The sequence below is a fragment of the Lacerta agilis genome, chromosome 1, assembly GCF_009819535.1.
Source record: "Lacerta agilis isolate rLacAgi1 chromosome 1, rLacAgi1.pri, whole genome shotgun sequence".
NCBI classification, from domain to species: Eukaryota; Metazoa; Chordata; class Lepidosauria; order Squamata; family Lacertidae; genus Lacerta; species Lacerta agilis.
The window spans coordinates 114,334,732-114,362,711 of NC_046312.1; the positions used below are offsets into that span (position 1 = coordinate 114,334,732).

General features: G+C 43.5%; 1 protein-coding gene across 2 annotated transcripts in view; it reads right to left on the bottom strand.

The window, feature by feature from the left end:
* The window catches only part of RAPGEF4 (Rap guanine nucleotide exchange factor 4), a 150,735-nt gene that overhangs the window by 47,131 nt on the left and 75,624 nt on the right, over positions 1 to 27,980 (bottom strand). The window contains exons 5-10 of one of the 2 annotated variants that reach the window (XM_033168022.1): positions 21,552 to 21,624; positions 21,199 to 21,263; positions 12,887 to 12,940; positions 11,477 to 11,583; positions 8,257 to 8,378; positions 6,135 to 6,318 (exon numbers count right to left, since the gene is read on the bottom strand). In XM_033168022.1, the coding sequence (XP_033023913.1) occupies positions 6,135 to 6,318; positions 8,257 to 8,378; positions 11,477 to 11,583; positions 12,887 to 12,940; positions 21,199 to 21,263; positions 21,552 to 21,624 (605 nt within the window). Of the gene's footprint in view, positions 1 to 6,118; positions 6,319 to 8,256; positions 8,379 to 11,476; positions 11,584 to 12,886; positions 12,941 to 21,198; positions 21,264 to 21,551; positions 21,625 to 27,980 lie in introns of those variants that run through there. The other variant, XM_033168011.1, reaches the window with a different exon arrangement.

Sequence of the window (27,980 nt, forward strand, 5' to 3'; positions counted from 1 at the left end):
GGAATTTTCTTCCAAGTAAACATGGCGAGATTGGGTCTGCCAAACGGTTAAAATGTAGGCAAAACATTTACTAAGTTGCAATGGAACATGTTTGGAAAGTAGCACAGAATAACAGCAAAACGAAAAGACATACTGTATAAAAGTGTATCTCTAGTTGAAACATCTTTTTTGTTATTATAACTTTCATCGGCAAAACAAACTATGGTTAGATTTTTCTATTCAAAGACATGTTTTATTATTCATTCATTTATTATGTTTGCAGTTTAACATTAATAAATTCCACCATTAAAAATAAACAATCTACATAAAAGTAATAACACTGCATAAAAAGCATTATCAGATGGCAGCCAGTTTAAAAACATAGTTAAATTTTAAAATAGAGATTAAACACAACGCAACAGGCAAAAGAGAAAAAAAGCCCTGTTTAAATAAAAAGGGTTTTTTTGCCACCTGCCAGAAACCGAGCAACAAGGAGGCTAAACGAACATTTTTGAAAATGAATTTTCAAAATCTGGATATAGCCACTAAAAAGGCCCTTTCTTGATTTCCCACCAAATCCACATCAGTTGTTGGTTGGACAGAGAAAAGGGCAGATCTGGAAATTCATATCTGGTGATAATTATAAATGTGACTGCTACATGTGCATATCTGAAGATTGGCAGGCTCAAGATCAAAATGCTGACTCTATTTTTCCCCTTTCCATGTCATCATTACCTTTTAAAAGCAGCACCTAATTAGAAGTTTTTAATTGTATGGATATCATCTTTTTATTATTTGCTGGCAGCATTTCATCAGTGCAGTTGCAAATGTGCTTTTTATTTTACGTGTGTGCGCGCTTGCATTCATTTGGGGCGTTTTTTGATTTATTTTGGTAAGCAGCCACACAGGTATAAGCCCCTAAATTCCCACTGCATTAACGACCTGCTTTTTATCTGGCAGACATGCCGTTCTGATTCATATATACTTTAAGCTTTCCTTTAACACGAGTGAAAATGTCACATGGTCTGTTGCAGAGGCATCTCAGACTTGTCCAGGTATGGGAAGGTATTAAGCGGTGTGGTGCACCAATGATGTAGATTTCTCGGATCCTGCTGTGTGAAGACCTACTTTCTGCAGGAAACCCGTTGGGTGAGCTATGTCTTAGTTATACCCAAGATAAAGTAATGGGAGGTTCCGGGAGAAGCAAACTACACATTAGTGGAAGGGAGAGCTTGGGTGAAATTACATGATCAATAAACACCGTTGGCTGCTTGAGTAGTCTATCAAGGTCACAGACACCGAGTTTCTCTGTTGCTGCCGTGTGGACAAGAATGAAAATTGCATCTCAGTATACAAGCCCTGCTGTGCCTCACAGTGCCTGCTTATCCCTGTTCTTACAGCAAACTTGGATAAACCTCTGTCCAAGAAGAAAAAAGATCAGGGCGTAGAGGACAAGATGGCAGACAATATAATTTTATTTCGGGTCTACTATATGTCAGGCGTTGTATAGGGAACTATAGTTATGTGTCCCGACCCTTATTATTATTATTATTATTATTATTATTATTATTATTACTACTACTACTACAATATTGTTATTTTTACATTTTCATAACTTTAACCAATTAATTTCAAACTTCAAATATGTTATACATTTCTCTTATAACTTGACTTCCCACCTTCCCTTCCACACTGTTTTTATATGAACAGAACAGTGGTTACCTGGCTCCCTCATAACCAATTCCTGTGTGCCGCTATTGGGTATGTCAGCCAACCAGCTAGATCAGGGGAGGTGTTTGGTGAGTGCAAAAGCACTTTTGCGGCTTCCGCCATCCCTGCCTGTGTATGTGTGCAATACTCTGGGGGCTGAACCAGCAGCGGAGCAAGCCAATCGGGCACCTGGGGCGGTGCACGTTCCTTGCGTGGGGGCGGGTCTGCCTCCTCCCACTCAGCCACCCTACAGCTGAGGGGGAGGTGGTGGGTGGACCGTTTGGGGGCAGCGTGGAGCCTGAGGGCGCCCAAGCCACTGTGTCACTCCCAGGAGAGACGCGTGGCTTGGGCACGCTGCAGGCCCTGCGGTGAGTGCCGTCTGGCATTTTGTCACCCCCCTCAGTGGTGACACCCGGGGCGGACCGCCCTCACTGCACCCCCTTCCTCCGCCACTGGGCTGAGCAGGCAGGGGGGTGGCCCCTGTGGCCACTGCTGGGGCTAGTGGGCCACAGTACTTGCCAAAATGTGTTGAGTGCTGATACTGGCCTGCTTTATGTCTTGACCTCAAGGGCTGATAGTGGGGTGGAGTGGGGGGAAGGGTTTTAATAAGAAAAACGGTGCTGGAAAAAGGAGTAAATTTGCTCCCCCAGTGATCAAAATTGGGGTTTCCTGTAACTGCTATTAGTATGTTTGAAGACTGAGAGAGATCTTGCAACATGCCCAGTATGGCACTTGGAAAACTGGGCAAAGTAGCAAGAAAGGATCCATAGCCTCGTCACACAGCAACTGCGTATTACAGTCAACAATTCCCTTGTTAAATACTGGATTCGATTCGTCGTTTTTAACTCCTTGAATTTGTGCAATCAGCTAGATACAGATTAATAAATAAAAATTCAATTTAGGTTGTCATTCCTGAATTGCAGAAATAAAAAAATTAAGTCACAGCTTTCAAATATTTTTTCCAGGCGCATAACTATGGATTTCTACTCGCAGCTTTGTTGCTTGCACTGAAAAAGAAGAAGCTAATTTTACATTTCTAGCAATGCATGTTTTTAACAAGAAAACCGGGGGGGGGGGGCAGCAACCTTATCAATAGCAACAAGAGTCTGCGAATTTCCCCCCCTTACAGCTTTCTTTTCTGCCTTCTTTTCTTTTAAAAAAACAACAACACTACAGACTTTCTTTCATCAATTGACAGTTAAAACGTTGCAGTTAATGTAATAAATAGAGAATTTTTAAAGTTGCCTGTCAAAACAAGTGACACATTCTGCAAGTGAGTTTCAAATTGGAAACAATAGAAAGCACCTTTTAAAGCAACAGCGTCATTATACAATCAAATGCTCAAAGTGATCTTTTCAGCATTTTTTTTTTTCTTTTTGAAATTGCATTATTTCTTTCACGGTAATTACGCGAGTTTTTTTTGCATCCTCTTGGAGAGTTGCAAGTCAAAGGCAGCAGCTGTGCCAATATGCAAATGGGAAGTTATTTTTTCAAGCCAATACAGAACCAATATTCTACACCTCTTGTAAAACTTTAATCGTATGGCCAGGATAACATGTCAAAACCAGGGCAAGTTCCCACAGATGAGACAGTAAATCTGTGTCTGAAATATACCATGGAATACAGATCGGGACTAACATGATACAATACCTTCCCATGATAGGGACCATATTGAAACTTGGAGGAGGAGGAGATTAGAACTTTTCTCCCTGATATATAGATTTGCATATGTAGGGAACAGTGGAGTACAGTTGTACCTCAGAAGTTGAACGGAATCCGTTCCAGAAGTCGGTTCAACTTCCAAAATGTTTGGAAACCAAGGACGGCTTCCGATTGGCTGCAGGAAGCTCCTGCAGCCAATCGGAAGCCACGGAACCTGCGTCAGACGTTCAGGTTCCAAAAGAACGTTTGCAAACCGGAACACTCACTTCCGGGTTTACGGCATTTGGGAGCCAAAACATTCCACTTGCAAGGCATTTTGACTTCCAAGGTACGACTGTATTCTCACATGGACCCCCAGTGGCAATTGGAAGTGGTACAGTCCAGCCATTGGTTTATGCCCTTACCCCTCTAAAGCAGGATATCAAATCCAAACTCTTCTTCTTCTTCTTCTACTTGATTCTTTCTAAGAAAAAGGCCCATTAAGGTAACTCAAATCCTGTGCTGGGTCAGAGGACTTGCCACTCCAGCGAAAAAGAAAAAGAAGGCCATCTGAGACCCAGTCTTTTTTTTGGGGAGGGGGTATAGAGAGAGCTACAGAACTATAGAGAGCTACAGTTCCTCTCAGATATTATTGTAACAACTTTGAAGAAAAGGAAGACATTTGACTCCGTTATAGATATATTAATGGGAAAGGATACCCCTATTTCATCTATTAATATAGCTCTACGTCCCACACAAGGGACGCGGGTGGTGCTGTGGGTTAAACCACAGAGCCTAGTGCTTGCCCATCAGAAGGTCGGCGGTTCGAATCCCCACGGCGGGGTGAGCTCCTGCCAACCTAGCGGTTTGAAAGCATGAAGTCCAAGTAGATAAATAGATATCGCTCTGGCGGGAAGATAAACGGCATTTCCGTGCGCTGCTCTGGTTCGCCAGAAGCAGCTTAGTCATGCTGGCCACATGACCCGGAAGCTGTACGCCAGCTCCCTCGGCCAGTAAAGTGAGATGAGCGCTGCAACCCCAGAGTCGTCCGCAACTAGACCTAATGGTCAGGGGTCCCTTTACCTTTGTACATCCCACACATTGGCTTTCACAAACAGAAGGTGTAAGTGTGAACCTATCCATTCTTAAAGAAATCAGCCCTGAGTGCTCACTAGAAAGACAGATCCTGAAGTTGAGGTTCCAGTACTTTGGCCACCTCATGAGAAGAGAAGACTCCCTAGAAAAGACCCTGATGTTGGGAAAGATGGAGGGCACAAGGAGAAGGGGACGACAGAGGATGAGATGGTTGGACAGTGTTCTCAAAGCTACTAACATGAGTTTGGCCAAACTGCGAGAGGCAATGAAGGATAGGTGTGCCTGGCGTGCTCTGGTCCATGGGGTCACGAAGAGTCGGACATGACTGAATGACTGAACAACAACAAGAAGTGTGAAAACAATAATGTACCCTCTTTTCTCTTCACATCACATACAAATAGCATAAATCTATTTGTATACATCAACGGAAGGGAGAGAATTAACAGAATTAATGTCTTCAAGGAATTCCACAATTCTGGTGCCAAATATGAAAAGGCCTTGCATCTTTGAGACCTTCCAACATCCTGCAGACAGTGGAGAGAGCCAGAACTGGTCCTTTGAGAAAGATCTTAAAGTATTCATATACAACAGGGATACTGCAATAGATGCCTACAACTTAAAATACAAAGGCTACATGACAGCATGACTCATACCCAGGTTATTGAGGTGAGAAGGGAAGCAAAGGGATATGGACAAGAAGGACCCAGAAAGCTGAAGGAAACTTTGCAAGAGACTTTCCTCAAGAGACTGCTGGAAGAAATCAACAAACTTATCCAAAACAGCTTCATACTCTCTCTTTTACACTGACAGCCAAGCTCCAAGATGCATGCACCTTTCTTTGTATTTTAAAAAAGCCACTTCCGCTTGAGCAGGAGGTGGTGTTGCGGTGATTCCTAGCCCTGCGCGATTGGGGGGAATCCTGGTTGCGTCAGCCACCAGCCGACCAATCTGGTTGGCCTGGGGGTGTGGCCTGCCCTATTTAGGCAGGACGCAGCAGGGGGATCGCTATCTTACCCGCTTCCAGCTGCTCCGGTTTTCCCACCCTCCCTCCCTTCAAGGTTTTCTTTTCTGGACCTTCCTATGGACTTCGGTTGGTCGCCATTGAGGGGCGTGGTAGGAATATTTTCCACTTGGCAAACTGGCACCGGCCATTTGGTTTTTCGCCTACCTCGTACCAATTCGTCACAAGTCTTGGTTTTGGCGGTTAGGCATTGGAATATTTCTGTAGAAGTGATGAGGGAAGGTTGTGCCATCTCCTGCCCCGCAATTTGAAGGGTATTCCGTTAAAGGATTCCGGGGGGGTGGGGGTGGCCCTGTCTGAAGCCTAGGGAGGTTAGGGCCTAAGGCACCCCCCCGATCGGTGACCCCAGGGGGAGTTCCTAGTTGACCGGGACTCCCAGCACATGGGCTGGGGTCAGATATAGTCGGTAAAATCCAGTACCTAAACCAATACCGCTCAACATCCATAACCAATAAACTTGTGGCCTTTTCCACCCATTAACACGCAACAAAGAAAGGAAGAAACTGAAAAGTAACCTCAAATCATCCTATCCTTTCAAATCATCCTATCCTAAGTAGCTTGCTCACTAACAGGAGAAAGGTGTCAGGCAAATGTTGGACTGTGGCCACAGAGTTATTGAAGGGCGAGTGACAACCTAGTTATCTAGCATGGGCATAAGACTGCTGCCAGTAACTGCTGATTATCTTACGGCTTTCTGAGGATCATCCTCATATGGGCGTCTGGTCCAATCTGCGAGAGCAGAAGCATGGTGTCTTGCAGTTCTTCATCGCATTCTTTCTTCTCTTCCTCGGTTGGCATCGGGGCATCTTCGTGCTCATCGTCCAAAAACCGATAAAACAAGTATTTGTCCTGGAAGTTTTGTTCTTGATCCACTGAAAACATCATCAATACGAATGTAACAATTAGCACAGGAAGGCGTTATAGCTTAAACAAGGTATCATGGCCCAGAAGCATTAGTTCTCAATGGGAGAACTCTGGGAGAAATTCAACATCACTGTCTTCTGATCATTGCATCAGGGCGAGCATTTTGGCTTGCCAGAGAGAACGATCCCCACCCCTCTCCTCCCCTCAAGCACTGTTCTGGGGGTTTCCCCGACTCCCCGAAGCCAACTGGGTGTGTGGGCAGGGGTGGGCAGGGGGAAAATCCCCATTATGCTAGCAGAAATCCTTCTCATGTAGCACCTGCATAGTTAAGATACACTTGCCTCATCATGCATTCAGTCTGCATTCAGGGTGAACATGCTTACGAACCTCCTTGCAATTGGCAATGCAAGCCCCTTCAGAGATAAGCACGAAATTTGGCAGTGGAGGAGTAGGGTTGGTACATAAAGGAATGTTGGAGGTTGGCAGGCTCTTTCCGCCCTTGCATAGTCAAGAGGAACATCACCACCCCCATCGTTCAGCCTGGGCACTGAGGTCCAGCTCTGAGGGCCTTCTGGCAGTTCCCTCACTGCAAGAAGTAAGGTTACAGGGAACCAGGCAGAGGGCCTTCTCAGTAGTTATGCCTGTCCTGTGGAACGCCCTCCCATCAGATACCAAGGAAATAAAGAACTATTTGACTTTTAGAAGACATCTGAAGGCAGCCCTGTTTAGGGAAGTTTTTAATGTTTGATTGTTTTATCGTGTTTTTAATATTCTGTTGGGAGCCACCCAGAGTGGCTGCGCAAACACAGCCAGATAGGCGGGGTATAAATATATTATTATTATTATTATTATTATTATTATTATTATTATTATTATTAGGTCATTATCTCACCAAACATTTCTATCTATCTATGAGCAAGTTCCTAAGTGCCATAACACTGTTAGCATTACACAATCCCGCAGCATCATATAACCCAGAGTTACGCAGATGTAAGTATGGGGGTATTTAAAAAAAACAAAAAAAACAACCCACCTTACTGCTATACAACTCAATGGGTGGTAGCCAACTATTCAACAAAATCCCGCCAGTTTACAAAAGAAACAGACATTAACCGCCCTGAGATGTTTTGATGAAAGGCGGTATATAAAATTAATAAATAAAAAATTAATTATTTAATTAAGTTGGGGCGAAAGCGTACCAACCCCCTTCCCCACCATTTGAATGGCACAATCCAAATTTCCCAGTATGCACCCAAATCCCTCCTGCAAAATACCGACATTCTATAACAGGGGTCGGCAACCTAAGGCCCATGGGCCACAAGCGGCCCACGGAGGTCGTTTTACTGGCCCCCGAGCTGCCCCCGAACCGAACTGCCCGGTCACCGAGTCCCCATGCGCTGCGCTAAACCGGCGCAGCGCGGCGCGGGGACTCGCCAAGCGGTGCCGGAAATCGTGTCTGGGCATGCGCAGATGCTGAAAACTGTGTCTGCGCAGACGCAGACACCGGAAATCACATCTGTGCAGACGCAGATGCCAGAAATCACGGGCATGTGCGCAATCCAGCCCACAGAGGGGGCTCCGCGGCAGTAAACTGACCCAGGCAAGGTATGCCTTGCCGACCCCTGTTCTATAATAAAGACACTCTATAATATTATGCATTTTCACAGATGGGTTATGTTCCTAAAAGAACTGTGATCCCTTTTGGGGATTGCTAAGGAATCTGTGCCATGGATCTAGTAAAGTGTTTTCCAAACTTGAGTCTCCAGCTGTTTTCAGACTACAATTCCAATCATCCCTGGCCACTGCGTTTTGTTAGCTAGGGATGATGGGAGTTGTAGTCCGTCCAAACACACACAAACACACACAAAACCAGCTGGACACCCACGTTTTGGAAACACTGATCCGAGTGGGAGGAATTTCCTATAAAGCAAAAGAGCTTCTCTTACCATGATTGAGAACACCCTCCTCCAGCAATACTTGCCACATGCCCACAGCCTGCGTCCGTAAATGAACGCACGAACTCTGCTGCATTATCCAATCTACCAGTTCTGTTCCTACACAGCACTGTCTGAGGGAGGAAAGAAATACGTTTTTATTTTATTTTAAAAACATGTTTTACATCATCTACTGGTTTTAAACACTCGATATATATAATAACTATTCAGAAGTAATTGCACCAGGTCAAGAAAGTGACTTCGAAGAAAATGGCAAGACACTGGATACAGGATTATGCATATACGGCCACAGGTTTTCCCTTTAAGCCAGGCATAGGAAAACTCAGTCCTCCAGATGTTTTGGGACTACAACTCCCATCATCCCTAGCTAATAGGACCAGCGGTCAGGGGTGATGGGAATTGTAGTCCCGAAACATCTGGAGGGCTGAGTTTGCCAATGCCTGCTTTAAGCAACGAGGAAAATGACCTGGAAAACATTTCCCCCCAATCCTGGGAAAACACGGGAGGCCCCCTTTATCCTTTCTGCCTCTCCCAAATTCTCCACGCACCACAGAGAATTCAGAGGGAAGGCTCTCTCACTGAATGCCAGGTGGGAGAAACAGACTCTCCCCCTTGCTTCTCCCATTTTATACTGGGCTTTGCAGAGATTTGGAAAAAATGGCACTCTCTCTCTCTCTCTCCTATCACTGCCTCTGGTGTCTGACTTCACAAAGCAAAGTGGGGACAATTCACTCATTTTGTTGCATGCTTTGAAGGCACTCGCTTTGCATCCTTTCCTCCAGCAGACTCGGGAGAGGGAACAGCCAGCCCTTCTGGGTCTGCAAAATCCAACGGCAACTAGTCTGCCCTCCCCAGGTCTCCCGGAACTTGATGAAGAGAGGGGGCCATTCAGTCTGTGTATTGTAAAGGCACAAGGGTAAAGTGAGTGTGTTTCAGAGCATGGAACGGAGTGATGAAGAAAAAGAAGAGTTTGGATTGGATATCCTGCTTTATCACTACCCGAAGGAGTCTCAAAGCGGCTAACATTCTCCTTTCCCTTCCTCCCCCACAACAAACACTCTGTGAGGTGAGTGAGGCTGAGAGACTTCAGAGAAGTGTGACTAGCCCAAGGTCACCCAGCAGCTGCATGTGGAGGAGCGGAGACGCGAACCTGGTTCACCAGATTACGAGTCTACCGCTCTTAACCACTACACCACACTGGCTCTCAGATATATAACTCTCCCCGTGCCATCTTTCGAAGGCCCTCAGAAGCAGCAGAAGGGATTTTCACTGCTTTCAAGTACAGTGGTACCTTGGTTTAAGAACAGCTTAGTTTATGAACAACTTGGATTAAGAACTGTCAGGGAACTGTCCCCGGCTCAGCGCAGGGTGGTGGAAGGAGGAGGGAGACACGCTATTTCCGTCGCCCCAAGTATGCAGAGGGGTGAAACGAAAAGAGGGGAGGCGGAGATTTCCTTAGTTTGGAATTTCTATTCTGGCAGAACTACACAGATAATTTAGTTTACTCAAGGCAGTGCTGCCACCAGCAGGATACACAGAAGCATGAGCGATAATAAACATAAATCTATATCTACTAAAACAGAGAGAGAGAGAGAGAGAGAGAAAGAATTACAAGTACACTGAAGCCAAATCTTAAGGGGGCAGGCCCAATTTAAACATGAAATTGGACATGTAAAGAATGTTATTGTTCATGTGTCATTTTGGGCCGCAGGAGAAATTCAGTTTGCATATTAAATCTACCTAATTTGCACTTCCTGAAACAGTATATGAAGAGGAAAACAGCCATGCTTCAAAATCTGCACTTTTCCAAATTCTGCAGTGCAATTCTCCAACAACTAATAATAATAATAATAATAATTTATTATTTATACCCCGCCCATCTGGCCGGGTCTCCCCAGCCACTCTGGGCGGCCTCCAACAAATATCAAAATACAATGGATTTGCTATGTAAAGTGTGCAGATCAGGCAAAAACATACAAAAATCTGTACATTAGGAGACATTTGTTCTGAAATGCTGACAAAAATTTCATGAGGACTTTAAAAAACTGATCATCAAACTGATGTTGAGACCTGAACTTAACAGGGAAAATGAGAAATGGACAGATTTGCCCTAATTATAGCCCACCATATAGCCTTTGCCATTATTATTATTATTATTATTATTATTATTAGCATTTATATACCGCCTTTTTCTTCCAAGGAGGTTAAGGTGGTATGTACATGGTTCTCCTTCTCCCCCCCCCCCATTTCACCTTCACAACAACCCTGTGAGGCAGGTTAGGCTAAGAGATGGTGACTGGCCCAATGAGCTTAATGACTGAGTGGGGATTTGAACCTTGGTCTCCGAGGTCATGGTCCAGCACACTATAATCATTATGCCACACTGGCTCTTTGTTTGAACCCAGTTGCCTAGCCTATGCATGCATGCATCATTTCTTCTATTTAACAGACTAGAATGACACACACTCAGGGCTATCATTTTCAATCTGTACTTGGTGGGTTGCCATCAGATCGCAAGCACCGATACAGTCGTACCTTGGGTCCCAAACGCCTTGCGACTTGAATGTTTTCGCCTGAACACCAGAAATGAGTGTTCTGGTTTGTGAACGTTCATTGGAAGACGAACATCCGACAGGGCTTCTCTGGCTTCCGATTGCGTGCAGGAAGCTCCTGCAGCCAATCGGAAGCTGCGCCTTGGTTGTCAAACGTTTTTGGAAGTCGAACAGAGACTTCCGGAACGGATTCCGTTTGATAACCAAGGTACGGCCGCATTTGGAAACCTCAAAAAGCAGCAAGCTACAATTAAAAGTCACTAGATCAGGGGTCAGCAAACTTTTTCAGCTGTGGGCCGGTCCACTGTCCCTCAGACCTTGTGGGAGGGGGGCGGACTATCTTTTGAAAAAAAAAATATGAACGAATTCCTATGCCCCACAAATAACTCAGAGATGCATTTTAAATAAAAGCACATATTCTACTCATGTAAAAAACACCAGGCAGGCCCCACAAATAACCCAGAGATGCATTTTAAATAAAAGGACACATTCTACTCCTGTAAAAACATGCTGATTCCCGGACCGTCCGCGGGCTGCATTTAAAAGGCGATTGGGCCGCATCCAGCCCCCGGGCGTTAGTTTGGGGACCCCTGTACTAGATGGTGCTTGCAATATGTAAGGGCCCCCAAACCGTTATGAAATCAGCTGCTCACAAGTACCTGTATGTCTTTAGGTGATATTTACGGTCTCTTATCATGTGAGGGGCTCGGGAGAGGATGGCGTTCCGTAATACTTTCCCAGCTTGAAGGATTCTTTCTGATGGAACCTGGAGGAGGAGGAGGAAGAGGAAGAGGAGGGGGAGGAGGAGGAGGAGGCAACAAATATTTTAAGCTTTTCTGTTTTCCTAAAAAGACTTTTATGTAATAGTGGTATTTACAAATATGCTTTTTTGACAATGCAATGAAGCTTATTAATATAGGCTTTAATGTCATAATGGGATGTGTACATTTGCCCCCACGTTTGCCCCCACGTTTGTAGATCTCCTTGGATCTGCGGGTTATAACCAATCCAGGGATCTGTGCACCTCAGCTGCACACAGCGTGCACTTCCTAGTTTTTGCCAAGAGGACTCTGCATTTGCACATGCAAGGACACTGAAATGAATCCGTCCTTTTGAGGTGGCAGGTCGGTCTCTCTCTCTCTCTCTCTCTCTCTCTCTCTCTCTCTCTCTCCCTCCCTCTCTCTCTCTCTCTCTCTCTCTCTCTGAGAGTGTGTCTATCAGAGCGCCTACACCTAAAGCAAACAGAGCAAAATTGCGTTTGAGTGTAGACCGGCTTGGTGCACTTTCTCACTTTTGTCTGTGTTCGTTTACAGTGCGATTTCATCAAGTCTGATTTCTATGTTGTGATTTTATGTTGTGAACCGCCCTGAGATGATGGAGGAGCCAGGAAAGCCAATTGCTTGAGCAGAAAGGAGTTCCCCCATATATTTTATTGATCCAACAAGCTATGTACTATCTGCAGCCCCTAGTAATTCAAAGCAACTTATCGGTTAGGCTGCATGGCAAGCAGCACGGCAACAACACTAATGGTGAGGTATTTATTAGATAGTACAGGTAAAAAAATAAGTTACATATACTGACGGCTTCCCACTTACGAAGGGGTTATATTCCAGGCACTGACCTGCTGCAAAGTCCTCAGGCAAACAATTTACTCTAGAGTATTCACACTCAATGCAATGAGACAACATGAAGCTAATTTACTCAGATATATTAGTCAAAGCATCATTGAAGAAGAAGAAGAAGAGTTTGGATTTGATATCCCGCTTTTCACTACCTGAAGGAGTCTCAAAGCGGCTAACATTCTCCTTTCCCTTCCTCCCCCACAACAAACACTCTGTGAGGTGAGTGGGGCTGAGAGACTTCAGAGAAGTGTGACTAGCCCAAGGTCACCCAGCAGCTGCATGTGGAGGAGCGGAGACGCGAACCCGGTTCCCCAGATTAGAGTCCACCGCTCTTAACCACTACACCACACTGGCTCTCATTGCGATGGCAGGGTGGATAATTGGATAACCCCAAAGCACTTCAGTTTCTACAGTAACCCAGGACTGCTGTACATCTAACCTCTTTACCTCTACATTGGTTGTAGCTGGACGAATTGGGACGTGATGATCAATGAAAGGAGTCTGTAAAATAAAATTTAAGTGAAAGAAACAAAGGGGGCAGTGATAAAAGTAAACGAACGTGGAAGTGGATTTTTAAAAAGAAAAATAAACAAACAAACAAATAAATAATAAACATACTAAAACTGAAAATGTTGGAGGTCTGAGAAGGCATGAAATACGTAATTTCCCACAGTATCATTTGTAGCAATCAAGAATAACTAGGTTCTACATTTTGATGAAACAGAAAGATGCATAAACAGCTACTGAACTAAAATATGGCGATGAGATGCAGATATCAGTAGCAAAAAGGGGAGGGGGAGGGAAGCCCTATGTAATTGAAAATTCATATGCCGGTTTTTGTGAATAGAAGTTCCAAGTCACCTTTTCTCAGAAAACTGTGCACGTACAATAAAACTATTTCACCAAAACTATCCTGTAACTGTTCAAAAGATCCACATCTTCCCTCTACGCTTTGTAGTATATGAGTGATCCAGTTTTGTTCAATTAAATGGGTTGTATTCAATGCAGCGCTAAAGAGAATGTTCTCTTTCCACAATGGAATGTCCTCTCCCTCTCCTCCTCCGGAGACTCCCTAAATCAGTCCTAAATCGGTTTCCCGCTCCAGAGCAGATTTCACACCTTCAGGATGCAAAGCATGTGAGCTATGGGTGCAAGGCAAGCTGCTTAACCCTTTCCCGTGTTATTTTTTCAGAACAAATCCACAGCCCTCCCCAAAGCCAATCTTTTCACCCTCGGGAGGTAAGTTACAGGTACCTTTTGTAAAATCTAATTTGACCCCTGCTTGGCAGCTTAAATGGAAGAAACGCCTCATCTGAAGAGGACTAATTCAAACAAAGCTTCTGTTTATCCCTAAAACTGCTGAAATGTGGACTTTTAAAATATTTCCGTGCAATCAGAGCAACCAACGCATGTTAGAATGATACACCAGGCATGCGTTATTTAGCATTACACAGTGTGCTGCAACTGTAAATGCCCTCCGCTTTAAGACATGTAAAATGGCCCAACCATTACCCAAAATGACACATCGCGGCTAGTGTCAAAAGGAAAGGAACGCTTAGGCGGAATACGGTCTGTGCACAAACACATGCGTAAAGATTGGAACACAACTAATGATGCCTTATTTTCCTGTCATTTCCCTGCTTCTCTGCTACAGCATTAACAGCTGCTAAAACAGTTTTGCATGAATTGAATAAAGTGCTCCAAAGATGAAACTCCAGCATATGCATGCAAGGTATTTCGATAGACTGAGGCCATATTTTCCATAGCCATTCTCAGTGGGAAGATGGAAATGAGTTTGCTGGAAGTGTTTTAATTTAAGCAAGAATAATGGATCGTCTTCCCTTTACACCAAATACAGCACGGGTACTTAAATGATTTGTGCTTCCAGAATCAAGACTGCAGAAATCTGCAGAAGATAGGAAGTGGCCACCTTAGTCGGCCACAAAAAGTGTGATGATTTCCTTTTCCTTTTGAGGAGAGCTTTTTTTGTTTGTGCCGTTCAACCAAGTGAACTCCTTCCCTAGGTCAGAGGCCTCTCTTCCCTCAGGTTTTTATAATGGTACAGCAGAAGTCTAACCCAAGACACTTTTCTACATGAGGCAAATACAAGACAGTGCCCCTCCCATTATACATACAGAAGCTGACCATTCTGGTACAGTAGAACCTCGGTTGTCAAATGTAATCCGTTCCGGAAGACCGTTCAACTTCCAATACGTTGTCGAGGCGCAATTGCCGGTCCTTTTAAAAAATGGAGAAACACGCCTCGGAAGCCGTTCAACTTCCGAGGCGCATTCGAAAATGGAAGCATTCACTTCCGGGTTGTCGGCGTTCGGGTTCCGAATTGTTCGGCTTCCAAAGCGTTCAACAACTGAGGTTCCACTGTAGCATGGAAGCAGGCTGGTTTATGGCTGGGCAGCACACCTTGCTCTGTCCTCCTTCACCACTACATCACTTGCAATCTGTGCAAGCAAATGGTGGCAGCATTCATGACACATGCACAACGCCCGCTGGAATGCATGGCCTGGGATTTCCGCCTCTTTGCTTGGTCACATGGTTGGCAGCTTCTCGCAAGTGTCCTGTGATTTCTGCCACCCCAGGCAGAAATAAATAAGCACCACCGCTGCCAAGGCATGAGGAATGGCATGGCAGGATGCCAATGTTTTCCAAAATGTCTGTTGCCTAGTAGGGCCCTGGGACAAAAAAAAGACCTTTGTATTCTTCAGGGTTAAAGGAGTAGTTGGCTTGTTGTTGCTTGTATGTTGCTATTTAGCTTTTTTATTTTTTAAAAAAGTTGCCTTGTCATCTTTACTGCTTTAATTGCAGAGTTGTTAAAAATAGCCTACTTATTGTGCGTTTGTGTTATAAACTGCCTTTGGAACGCTCTCAAGGACCATAAAGTGGTATATACATTTTTTTTAAAAAAGAAATACATACACGTTTTTCTTCTTGTGCTTTTGATCCATGTCCCTGACCTATTCAGTATAAAAGGGGTGTTAACGAGAAGGTGGTTTGCACAGAATGTTCTGTGCTCCCAATTCTTCCTGGCTGTTCCATTTCTATGAACACAAGAGGGTGTGTCTGTTTTCTCTGCTTTCTGCTTTCTTCCCAAAGCCTCCCCCCTCCTTTTATAAAAATAATGAATAACGTAAGGATGCAAAAGCTGTAAATCTCCACATGCTTGTGTGGCATTTTTGCATCAGTGTTGAAATAATGGGATAATGGCCTGAACACGCCTTGGAAATGCAATAGTTCCCGCTCAGGAGCTGCAATCCTCAAGTGTACTTACCTGGAAAATGACCCCTGCTAAAATCACAAAGGTTTGCTTCTTGAGCAAACATGATTAGGATCACGTTAAGAATCTGCTCCAAACAAACGTCAGGCAGACAATAAATCATTTTCTTGTTCCTTATTAATCACTGAAATCTTTGCCACCAATCTCCCATTTCACACATAAAGAATGGCTGCCACAATTACTGCATGCGTGTATTGATTTTTTCTTTGGATTCCTATCATATTTTCACTCTGCAATTCCCAGTTTCCAGAATTACTTGTAGGACGGGTGCTCACAGCGCAACCTTTGTAAGATTCTGCGAGATCTTCCCAAGTTTTTAAAATTTCCTTTTTACAATTTTTCGGCCGAAGTTGAAATAATAATTGCAAGAATTCGGGATGGGGTGGGGCTGTGGGGGGGTGTTCATTTGACTGTTTCAAACATAAGTGCCAAATGTGCTGCTCGTATGCGCTCGACTTGTCAGAAGAACTGACCCTTGAAAAGGACGACCCTGTTTCTCACCGTAATTACTTTTTTCCCCGACCGCCCAACTGCAAAAACTAATGGAGCGTGTGTGCGTGTCTTTATAGACGGTGATGGAATTGCACCGAACATGTGCAAAGGAGCTAGGGCACAAAGCGTATTTCAGACTGTATCTCATCTCGCTCTGTGATCCTGTGCCCCCAAGTGATGCGGTCATTTCCTGTTTCCTCAGCCACTCTGGGCAGCTTCCAAAATAAGAGTAAAAATACATTAAAACATCCATCATAAAAAACTTCCCTAAACAGGGCTGCCTTCAGATGTCTTCTAAACATCAGATAGTTGTTAATTTCTTTGACATCTGATGGCAGGGCGTTCCAAAGGGCGGGCGCCACTACCGAGAAGGCCTAGTTCCCTGTAACCTCACTTCTCGCAGTGAGGGAACCGCCAGAAGGCCCTTGGTGCTGGCCCTCAGTGTCCGGGCTGCACGATGGGAGTGGACATTAAATTATATCCATAATTTAGGCACGAAGTATCTGGTGCTTTGACGCAACCATCCTATGGAATGCCATACAGATCCAACAAACCAGGAGTCTGCCCACTCCTGGCTCTACGAGATAAATTTAGCAGGTTTACACCATGAAACCAGGAGCTGATCATTACAGAAATGCTGTATACTCCCACAAGATCTTCTGAGGCTTTATACTCATGTATCTTCTTTCCGACATCCTTTCCCTCTGTAATGTGGAAGCTTCTTGGCAGTATCGGTAACTCTGAACTACTTGTGCTCTGAGAAGTTAGAGTGTGAAACAATATTGTCACTGCTTACAGATTGGGCTTTCCAACCCCTCAACTTACATAAGAGCAGCTTATGCAAACCTCAATGTGCTTTTTGTACTTTATCTTATGTAACTAGTGAACCGATGACAAGTGAAGACCTGCACTCATGTCAAGATGGATTTATCATGAATGCATTTGTCACAGACTCCTCCGCACTTTTGTGCCTTGTGAGTTTCACTTTTCTTTTACTTTTCTTCCCTTGCATGTGACGCAACTTCAGACATTCAGGATAATCTGCAACACTTTGGGGGTATTCATTAATTGCTCAAAAGGTGCAGGGATGGGGGGGGGGGGAAATCAGCTGGTAGCGATTTGGATAAATCATGAGGCACCATTCTAAATTCCTATCTGCGTGAGATTTGTGTGCTTGAGGCAGATGCCTTTGTAACCTAGAGGAGTGACTCCACAGCAAAGGCACTCCATGTGGCTGCATTTGAAGAATGCTTGGAGGACAGCATGTACCATCTCACCTGTTGAGAGAGTGTTTGGATGTAGCAAAGATGCTGGGGGCAATTTAGGAACCAAAAGTGTCTTATCCTTCCTGTCAACATGCTTCTCTATTAGGACTGTTGTTGTTGTTGTCGTTCAGTTGTGTCCGACTCTTCGTGACCCCATGGACCAGAGCACACCAGGCATGCCTATCTTTCACTGCCTCCCACAGTTTGGCCAAACTCGTGCTAGTCGCTTCAAGAACACTGTCCAACCATCTCATCCTCTGTCGTCCCCTTCTCCTTGTGCCCTCCATCTTTCCCAACATCAGGGTCTATTAGGACTAGGGACAGGCAAATCAAGTTCTCCTTTTTCTAGTCTTAATCTCCATTTTCCACATTTCTAAATTGGTTTGTGAATTTATATTTTAAATGCCCTCATCAGAATTCGTCAGCACTCTAGCGCAAATTTCTCCTAATCTACCCTTTTTAAAAAATGCATTTTTTTGCCTAATATACTTTGCAAACCAATTTCCCCTAATATAATGGAGTTTTTGTACGTTATTTTCTACCACAAAACTATTCCCTTTATCCTGAGTGGCTGCCCTTTTTCTCTCCATTCCTTATTTAACTGATATGTTGTTGTTGTACAGTCGTTCAGTCGTGTCCGATTCTTCGTGACCCCATGGACCAGAGCACGCCAGGCACGCCTATCCTTCACTGCCTCCCGCAGTTTGGCCAAACTCATGTTAGTAGCTTCGAGAACACTGTCCAACCATCTCATCCTCTGTTGTCCCCTTCTCCTTGTGCCCTCCATCTTTCCCAACATCAGGGTCTTTTCCAAGGAGTCTTCTCTTCTCATGAGGTGGCCAAAGTACTGGAGCCTCAACTTCAGGATCTGTCCTTCTAGTGAGCACTGATATGACTGATATACTAAATTATAATCTCAGATGGTATTATAAAAAGTATACTTATAACACAATCCTAAATGCCCATAGGCTCAGTGGAGTTTACTTTCGAGTAAGCTCGCGTAGTAACCCTTGTTTTAGACTGATAATTTTTATTGTTACTCACCACAATGAAAACTGCTATTGGTGTGCCACATGTTATTATAAACTCCACCCAAACTTGTTTATTTTCAAGCAGGATAAGGATGGGACAGGAAATACCATGTAACAAGACAGGAGGGAAAGCAAATATATGCAGTAATGTCTCTAACATTATTAAAGGTTAAAAAGATGTGTTAAAAGATCAGTCTCTCTAAGGAAACAGGACAGACGGACAGGCAGACAGGAAGTAGTAAACCTGAATAAGGGGAGGGGAAAAGTGTGGCTGTTTATGAAGCGAGTGAGTAAAGAGTGCCAAAAGTATTACTTCTTCTGATCAGATCAGACTATGTATTTATTTTAAGAATATGGATTATTTAACCTACAAGAAACAGGCAATAAATTCAACCATGCAGAAAAAAGCCTAGTCAACAAAAGGAGGAATGTAATAAAAATAAAAATCCAAGCAACACAGATTAACTTGGTTTTTGTTCTATCCCTAGCTGGTAAATTACACAGAAAAAGGCATTAACAATGTATTTGTGGCTATTTTATGGAGTTGGCTGAATGATTTCAGACTTTTGTCAATCTAAAATAAAAAGTGGGGCTTTGTTCACAGGGTATTTTTGGTATAAATGTTGTTGTTGTTGTTATAGATGTACCACAGCCATTAGCACTTTGCTACTGTCATGTTTTGCCACGGTTTCCATTATTAATCACTTAGATCCTGTGTAAATGTAACATTAAATAAAGTTGAAGACTTCCCCCTGCAATTTCCTGACTATTAAAACTTAAACAATGTGTGTGTGCGGGGGGGGGGGGGGATTTTATTTTGATGATAGCTTATTGTTTTAGTTCTAATATATTTTGTATTCTACATTGCAAACTACTCTGATACTTTTTATGAATGAAAAGTGGTACATAAATTTTTATGTAAATGAAAATACATGGAGCAGTAGTATGCTCGAGTGTTCTCATCCTCTGTTCCCACTCCACTCCAGGCAACATCTGAAATTCCTTCTCACATGCTTAGGCAAGATTGTGTGGTAACATACAATCATGTGTTGCTTGCCATAGTAGGAGATGCATCATGATACATAACCTGACAATATGCCATCTGGGCAGTAATTACAGCTATCACTGGGAGTGGTGTAGGAACCATTGTGGCATGGAAGCAGCCAGGTTGCTCCATAAAGCTAAATGGAGCCTAAAGCTATATGCTTTTTTGGGCAAAGAAGGGGATTCTACATTGTTTATTCCTGTAGAATTTCGTTTACTAGTTTCTGAACTTCTGAATGAAAGAAATCTTAAATTAATTTGTTTTTTTCCACTTGCACAAATCTAAATGTATTGGGGTGATATACTATTAGTTTCAAGTGTACATAAGCAAATTGCCTGCCTTATCAATATTACACAACCGTTTTCTTTGCTGTCTTCCTCCCCCCCCCCCAAACTTGTGGTGTATAAACTCACAGAACTTTGCCAACAGAAATGGCCCAATGAACAACAGTGGCAAACTCCTTCATTTTTAATATCAGTTGCAATGACACTTTCTGCTGTGATTAGCCATCAGAGAAGCAATATAGAACCCAGGCTTAGTAAAGTATATTCAGTTTCATAAGCATCTACAGGTGAAACTCGAAAAATTAGAATATCGTGGAAAAGTCCATTTTTGTAAGCAATTGTTTTCATTAGCTACTGGAGTTTAATATATGAGATAGACTCATGACATGCAAAGCAAGATATGTCAAGCCTTTGCTTGTTATAATTGTGATGATGATGATGAAGAAGAAGAGTTTGGATTTGATATCCCGCTTTTCACTACCCGAAGGAGTCTCAAAGCGGCTAACATTCTCCTTTCCCTTCCTCCCCCACAACAAACACTCTGTGAGGTGAGTGGGGCTGAGAGACTTCAGAGAAGTGTGACTAGCCCAAGGTCACCCAGCAGCTGCATGTGGAGGAGCGGAGACACGAACCCGGTTCCCCAGATTACGAGTCTACCGCTCTTAACCACTACACCACACTGGCTCTCCTTTATTTGTTATAATTGTGATGATTATGGCGTACAGCTGATGAAAACCCCAAAGTTGAAATTGTTAATTTGGGGTTCTCATCAGCTGTACGCCATAATCATCACAATTATAACAAAGAAAGGCTTGACATATCTCGCTTTGCATATCATGAGTCTATCTCATATATTAGTTTCACCTTTTAAGTTGAATTACTGAAAGAAATGAACCTTTGCACAATATTCTAATTTTTCAAGTTTCACCTGTACATTTTTTTTTGACAACTGGAGCACCTGCGTTTTATTAATGTTTCCACAGACAAAAGTCAATTTAGGATGCAAGCTTACACTTATTGTAAGGCCAGCTGAGGGGACTTATGCACCTAGCTCTTCCATCTGTGGTCTGGAGAATCCAAGCATGTCAGCGGTGGGGTATTGGGGCAGGACTGATACAAAGCCCCTTTGTTCCACCGGCACACCCAACAAAAATAGCTCAAGCAGTGCTATTTCCCTCTATTGCAGCCAATGGGAGGGAAGAAGAAAAGACCCACCTTGGCCACTGAGAAACAGCCGGGCACAAAATGTGGTGGCTGTTCCCCCCAGCCTTGCTTGTGAAGAAGGACTGCTTTGCCCATGTACCAATATGTTGGTGTTTACAGGCAAAATGAAGAAGAAAAATTATTTACCTTATTGCAGTTTTTAGAGATTGAGCACAGACTACTACTTGACATGTTATCCTTGTCAGGCATTCCTGTAAGAAAACAGTAGACACATCAGAACAGTATGTCTGAGGATTAAACGTTGCTCTTCAAATTGGATGGTTCTGTTCACTTACATTCAGTCACGGCAGACTTTGGTCTTTCAAATTCCAGCGGCGCTTGAGGGCAAAATCTGGCACCCACCCAACCTCCCATTCTGCTCGGCGCCAGCGCAGCGGAACCAGCCGCGCTGCCCTAAATTCACCTCTGACACCAGGGGTCGCCTGACATAAAGATCGCCATTGTTCCCATTTTACAGATACTTTTGCTGAGGTACTTACTGTCATTGTTGGAGCCAGTTTCCATAACACCATAAGGAGGAGCCAGAAGTCCTGACATGTATTGCCGGTATTTCTGAAAGGAGGGGAAACGGTTGAAAAAAATCATTTTGCTGAAAGTTATCCACACCCAATTTTTAAAAATGAGATAAAGCCTAAAAATAAAATTCTTGGGGCTATACATGGAATGTAATTGTGGTTTAAAATCCTACGGCAATATTTTAGGATTCTTTCACCCCCTGTATTTTCTTATGTTGTACACTGCCCTAAACTCTATTTTGGGTGAGTAAAGTTCCACTCCCAGCCAGAACAGAGTTCATTTCCCCCATTTTTCTCCCAGAGCAAACAGCAAGAATCAGCGCATTGCATCCCGAGGTGGATGTACACTGATGTATAACACTGCATATTCCTACGACACTGTTAGTGTTACTTTAACATGTTTGTGTGGCTGTCTGTGGCTGTGGGTGTCTGTTCTAAGTCTATCTGTACTTACTTGCAAGTGCCTGTCTCCATGTGTGTGTCCCTGGTATTTTATGTGCCTGGAAGTGTGTGCCTTTGTGTCTGACTGTATGTGTGCCTGCAGTAGTGTATGAGAGAGTCTGCCCATCTCCAACAACCTGTCATAACACCTGCTGGATTGCTGTTGCTTTTTAATCTTTCATGCTTGCAAAAAAATGTTAAGAAAAATCCATTCCAATTGTTTGTTCCTTTGCTTGGCCCTATTTTCTGCACCACAATCCACTTTTCTCGCCCTCCCTTTGCTTAGAACCTATGAAAACATCATGACATTCACATCCCAAGCAATTTGGAGTGGCACATACAGGTGTCACTTGTGGAAAGCCTGCTTAAAATTAAACTGGTCATAACCTTAGCACTAGTCAGGTCATAGTGAACTCGTGCGAATGTGCAAAAGGGTTGTCTACACTGTGTAGGCTAGTCCCACCTCTGAGATGATGCACTGTCGACTCCCCTGTGTTGTGGGATTAGCACAAACCGAAGGGCTCCCGACATGGGGATGAGTACTCTAAGTAATCCAGATGCTGTTACCCAGAGTATTGGTTGAAATACATCGCATTTCCATTTATTCATGTTTCTGAACAAAACGTATTGTCGTGCCTTGGAAGTCGAACGGAATCCATTCCAGAAGTCCATTCAACTTCCGAAACATTCGGAAACCAAAGGGCGGCATCAGATTGGCTGCAGGAAGCTCCTGCAGCCAATCGGAAGCCCCGTCGGACGTTCAGGTTCCAAAGAACGTTTGCAATGTGGAACAATCACTTCCAGGTTTGCGGCGTTCGGGAGCCAAAACGTCCAAGTACCAAGGCGTTCAAGATCCAAGGTACGACTGTATTTGCTCAAGCAGGGGGCATGCTTTTCAACTCTTCCCGCTTCCCCACAGCTCATGATATATAAACAGATAACTCAGTTAGCATCAGTATTTAGTGACACAGGCAGCTCACAGAAAAGCTTCTCAGAACTCAGTATTGATGCGATGTACAGTAAATCACAATCATTTGTAACCGGTATTCTCTCATTGATGCCCCATGCCACTGAAGGCAAATACAGTGCAGACATGATCAATAAACCATCAGGCTTATGTAACTTTCTGTCTAACATTTTAAGTGATATCCCAGTAACATGGGAAACAAAAAGCAGTGTGCAACAAAACCAACCAAGGTTCTATTTTAACATAAATCCATAGGCACTTACACCAAAGCATTGTGAGTCATATCTCCTTGTGGAGTTATATCGATGAGTTTACAATCTAATCCCGTTTAGAACGAGTCCACAATAAATCTCTGTTAAAGAAGGAACTAGGAATAATTCTGTATTATTCTTTCCCCACACTCTCTTTCATTTGGCACTACAAAGAGTTGCTTTTGGACCGTTGGCTAACTTATATTCATGTCAACTTCAACATGCATGTTTGAGAATATCTCATTCATAACACCATTCTAATGACAGGTAGGTAGCCGTGTTGGTCTGCCATAGCCAAAACAAAATAATAAATAATAAAAAATTCCTTCCAGTAGCACCTTAGAGACCAACTAAGTTTGTTCTTGGTATGAGCTTTCGTGTGCGAAGTGTGCATGCACGCGAAAGCTCATACCAAGAACAAACTTAGTTGGTCTCTAAGGTGCTACTGGAAGGGTTTTTTATTTTGTTTTGGCCATTCTAATGAAAATTCATCATCCTCTGAACCTAATGGCTAATAATAATAATATTTTATTTATATGCCGCCCATCTGACTGCGTTGCCCCAGCCACTCTGGGCGGCTCCCAACAAAATATTAAAAACACAGTAAAACATCAGCCATTAAAAACTTCCCTGAACAGGGCTGCCTTCAGATGTCTCCTAAAAGTCAAATAGTTGTGTATCTGTTTGAGATCTGATGGGAGGGCTTTCCACAGGGCGGGTGCCACTACCGAGAGGGCCCTGTGCCTGGTTCCCCATAGCTTCACATCTTGAAGTAAGGGAACCGCCAGTGTCTGGGCTGAACAATGGGGGTGGAGACGCTCCTTCAGGTATACAGGTCCGAGGCTGTTTAGGACATGGGTAGGCAAACTAAGGCTGGGGGTCGGATCTGGCCCAATCGCCTTCAAAATCCATCAGCGTGTTTTTACATGAGTAGATTGTGTCCGTTTATTTAAAATGCATCTCTGGGTTATTTGTGGGGCATAGGAATTCATTCTCCCCCCCCCCCAAAAAAATAGTCCAGCCCTCCACAATGTCTGAGGGGCAGTGGACTGGCCCCCTGCTGAAAAAGTTTGCTGACCCCTGGTTTAGGGCTTTAAAGGTCAACGCCAACACTTTGAATTGTGCTCAGAAACATACTGGGAGCCCATGTAAATCCTTTAGGATGCATGCAAACAGGCTGCAATTGAGTTTCCCATGTGCGTGATGATGTCTTCAGTGCTGGAATGAAAACCCCAGACATTTAACAACCCAGCTTGCAGAGATGATTCTGGCCCTAGATGATTCTGGATAGACTGGAAAGCTCGGAAGCTGACTGCATATGATGCACCCACCACTCGACTCTTGGAGTTCCCACATCTTCCATATTGGGGAGGATCAATTACTGTCAACTCTGCCTTCACTAGAAGAAGTGGTCAGGACTATTACTGGTCTCATTGTACATTACAGCATATGTATCCATGTTTGTTAACTGATGTGGTTAAACTTTTTTTTATATAAAAATAAACTTAGACTGAGTTTTAGCACACACGAAAAACTTAAAACAAATCCTTATTTCCTGATGAATAACCTTTGGACTATAATGTAACTTAAACAGAAAGCTATCTTTAGACCTCCAAAAGCATTTTATTTTAAAAATACGATTTAAATAAAAAAGAAAAAATCTAATTTATTTATTTTTAAAACATTGATTTTTATCCACCCTGGTTTTATGCTTACTTGCCGATGCTCTCCCCAGCATAACACAGAATCATAGAATTGTTGAGTTGGAAGGGACCCTGAGGATCATTTAGTCCAACCCCAGGAATATGCAGCTGTCCCATGTGGCAATCAAACCTGCAACCTTGACATTATCAGCACCACACTCTAACCAACTGACCTATCCAGGCTGACATGTGACACAGACTCTTTCCAAGTCAAACGCTGAGCTGTACAGTGAAGCACTGCTTCTGTTTGCTGTTTGAACTTCTGCAGGTCCTTCATTTGGTCTCCTTGCTCTTTCCCCAACCCATCAACAAAGTACATGAAGACTGAAGCACTTTCTGCCACTTTTCTAATAAACTTTTGCCTAACAGCAAAAAGAGGAGGAGGAGTGAGAGTATTCTAGGTTCACCTTATTGATGCTATTTTTCCAAACTAAGACAGCTTACATTGTTTCCATCACTGTAAATATCTTTTTTTTAAATGTTTTGACTGGGTTATAATTGATTCTACCTTATTGATCCAAACTGGAGTTCAGTAAAACACCTAAATATTTCACAAGCTTACTATTCCATTTAACCCTCCAAAGCCTCGTATCGCTACTTTTTCATGATTAATCAGAATATATAAACTCTGCTTTGCTAGCTGAATGTCTGTCCAAACTCAAGCATAAATGCATTTAACGTTTGCATTCCTCCAACTGCAAACAGCTGATGAGGAGGGTTTTGGATGAGGACCATTTTGGGGGATGCAAACCATTAAAGCCCCTTCCCCCCACAGTCCAGCTCCCCATCCCTAACCACAGGTTAAAGAAAAAAAAAAACCCCAAGTATGCATTGACAAGCGTGTCCCTCAGTAGCCCAGCCTGAATATGATATCCTCTGCATGAGGGGCAATTTTGACTCCTCCTCTGTCTTGCAAAATGCCTAGGGACGAGCAACCTATCAATTCTGGGTTCTCTCACTTGCACTTCAAGACCCCCCAAACCAACCCCAGGAGAATAGAGACACAAGGACACGGAATTTAGGTTAATGTTAATGGGCAAAATTTAGGCCACAACTTTATTGGTTACAGAATGTGAGCGGTATTGGCTTAGGCATTGGCATCAAGACTATATCTGACTCCTGCCCGCCTTGCAGGAAGTCTGGAAGGGTAAACCACCAGCAGGGGGAGTCCCGCTGATGCGGATCGACTCGAGCCCCCCTGGGTTCCCGCTGGGGTCGTGGCATGGCCCTAGCCCCTCCCCGGGCTTCGGACGAGATCCACACCCCCGGATTCCTTTAACGGAATACCCTTACGCATGGAGGGGCAGGTGATGGCAGCACCTCCCCTCCCCCCCCCACATAACTATTCCAATGCCTAACCACCACACAAGCCCAAAGCTCACCGCCAATACCCTCACACCTGCATCCAACCTCTTATGCATTCAATATTATCGGCCAACCAAACATCATTTCCGCCGTTGGAAAGATGAACACCATCTGCACGGTAGATGCCAACACCTTCCGTGTCACAGCCCGATCCAAGAGTTTCCTGGCTTTGTTAGTGGCAGCTGGGCAAAGACTGTCGCGCCAAACAGTCTTGACCACAAAAGTGTCATATTTGGGGAAGGTTGTTGACAACTCCTCAAAGTCCTTTTCAATGCTTGCTCTCAAACTTACACCCTTCCGTGAGGGCAAATCGTTCTCGCCCGGCTGCACAATCAATGCAGAGGGTGGCCCCCAATAAGCGACTCTGGCCTTCCCTTACTGCCTCAGTATCCAGGAAACTCTGACTTGCCTAGGGATGAGCAACCTGTCTATTTCAGGTTCTCTCACTTGTCCAACCTTAAGTCCAGCTGCCCACATTTCTGCATCAGTTTGATTATCATGGAAATTCATCTGCATTTTAGTGTGACTTTCTCCCAGTATACATGTTTCTGTACACCATTTCCCCTAACATACAAAAAAAAATTCCCCTAACATACAAAAAAAAATTCCCCCTAAAATATTAAACTGTATCAATATAGGACGTATCATTTTACACTGAAATACGGGACAGTCCTGTATTATACAGGATAGTAGAATGGCACTTTTGGATTCCACTCCGTTTTTAAAAGATTCTCTTAATTTCGTTCTACTGCACCAGCACAGCGACTAGGGTTTGAGCTACAAATATTTATGCACGTTCTGTTTTCCTACCATAATGCCGGCGTGCAAAAAATTAAAACTGCTCTCCATCCCAGCAGTTAGGTATACTGTGCTGTGTGTTTACAGAAGAGGCTCCCAGACTCAGCACTCATCCCAAGGATAAAATTCTTACATAACACAATAAATTTCAATCCAACCTGTAGTGTCTTCAATTCCCTTCTCTGAATCTACCCATTTATACATTTCACACCGCAGTAGCTTAAATTGTGTTGTTAATGAACATAGAATATGATGGAATTGCTTAAGCACAATAGCTATATATATATATATATATATATATATATATGAATGCAAAATGTGAGGCTCTAATTTACGTCTATAGCATAAACCATAGGTTTGTGAGGTGAAAACAATAGTTTAAGCCAATAAGGACGATCTGCTTCAATATGTGAAACTGCAAAGCTCTGTGCACCAACGGTTTTAAAGAAACTCACCCCCATGCGTTTTAAAGGATCTATCAATCACAGGGCTCTGTTACTTATCTGCCGATCTGAAATCCTATTGAGCATAACTATATTTCCTTCCACCACCACAGTAATGCAATTTGCCAAAGACCATTATATAACAGCTTTTAAAAGGAAGGCTGCCTATTTTTAGTGAAAAATAACCAGAGTCCCTCAATGCAGCTACCTTCCAGCCTCCTGGATGCTGCAAGTATTCTTTTTACCAGACCCCAATAGGGCTTTAAGGCTTTTCATCTCACTTTGGCCATATAAAATAAATTAATACGTTCTTGTCAATATTGTGTCTCAGTTCAGATGCAATGGGAAACTGTGGTTTTGCACTACAAGACTACAAGCCTTATGCTTGTATCTTTCCTTCTCCTCTTCTGCATGCCAGTAAAGAA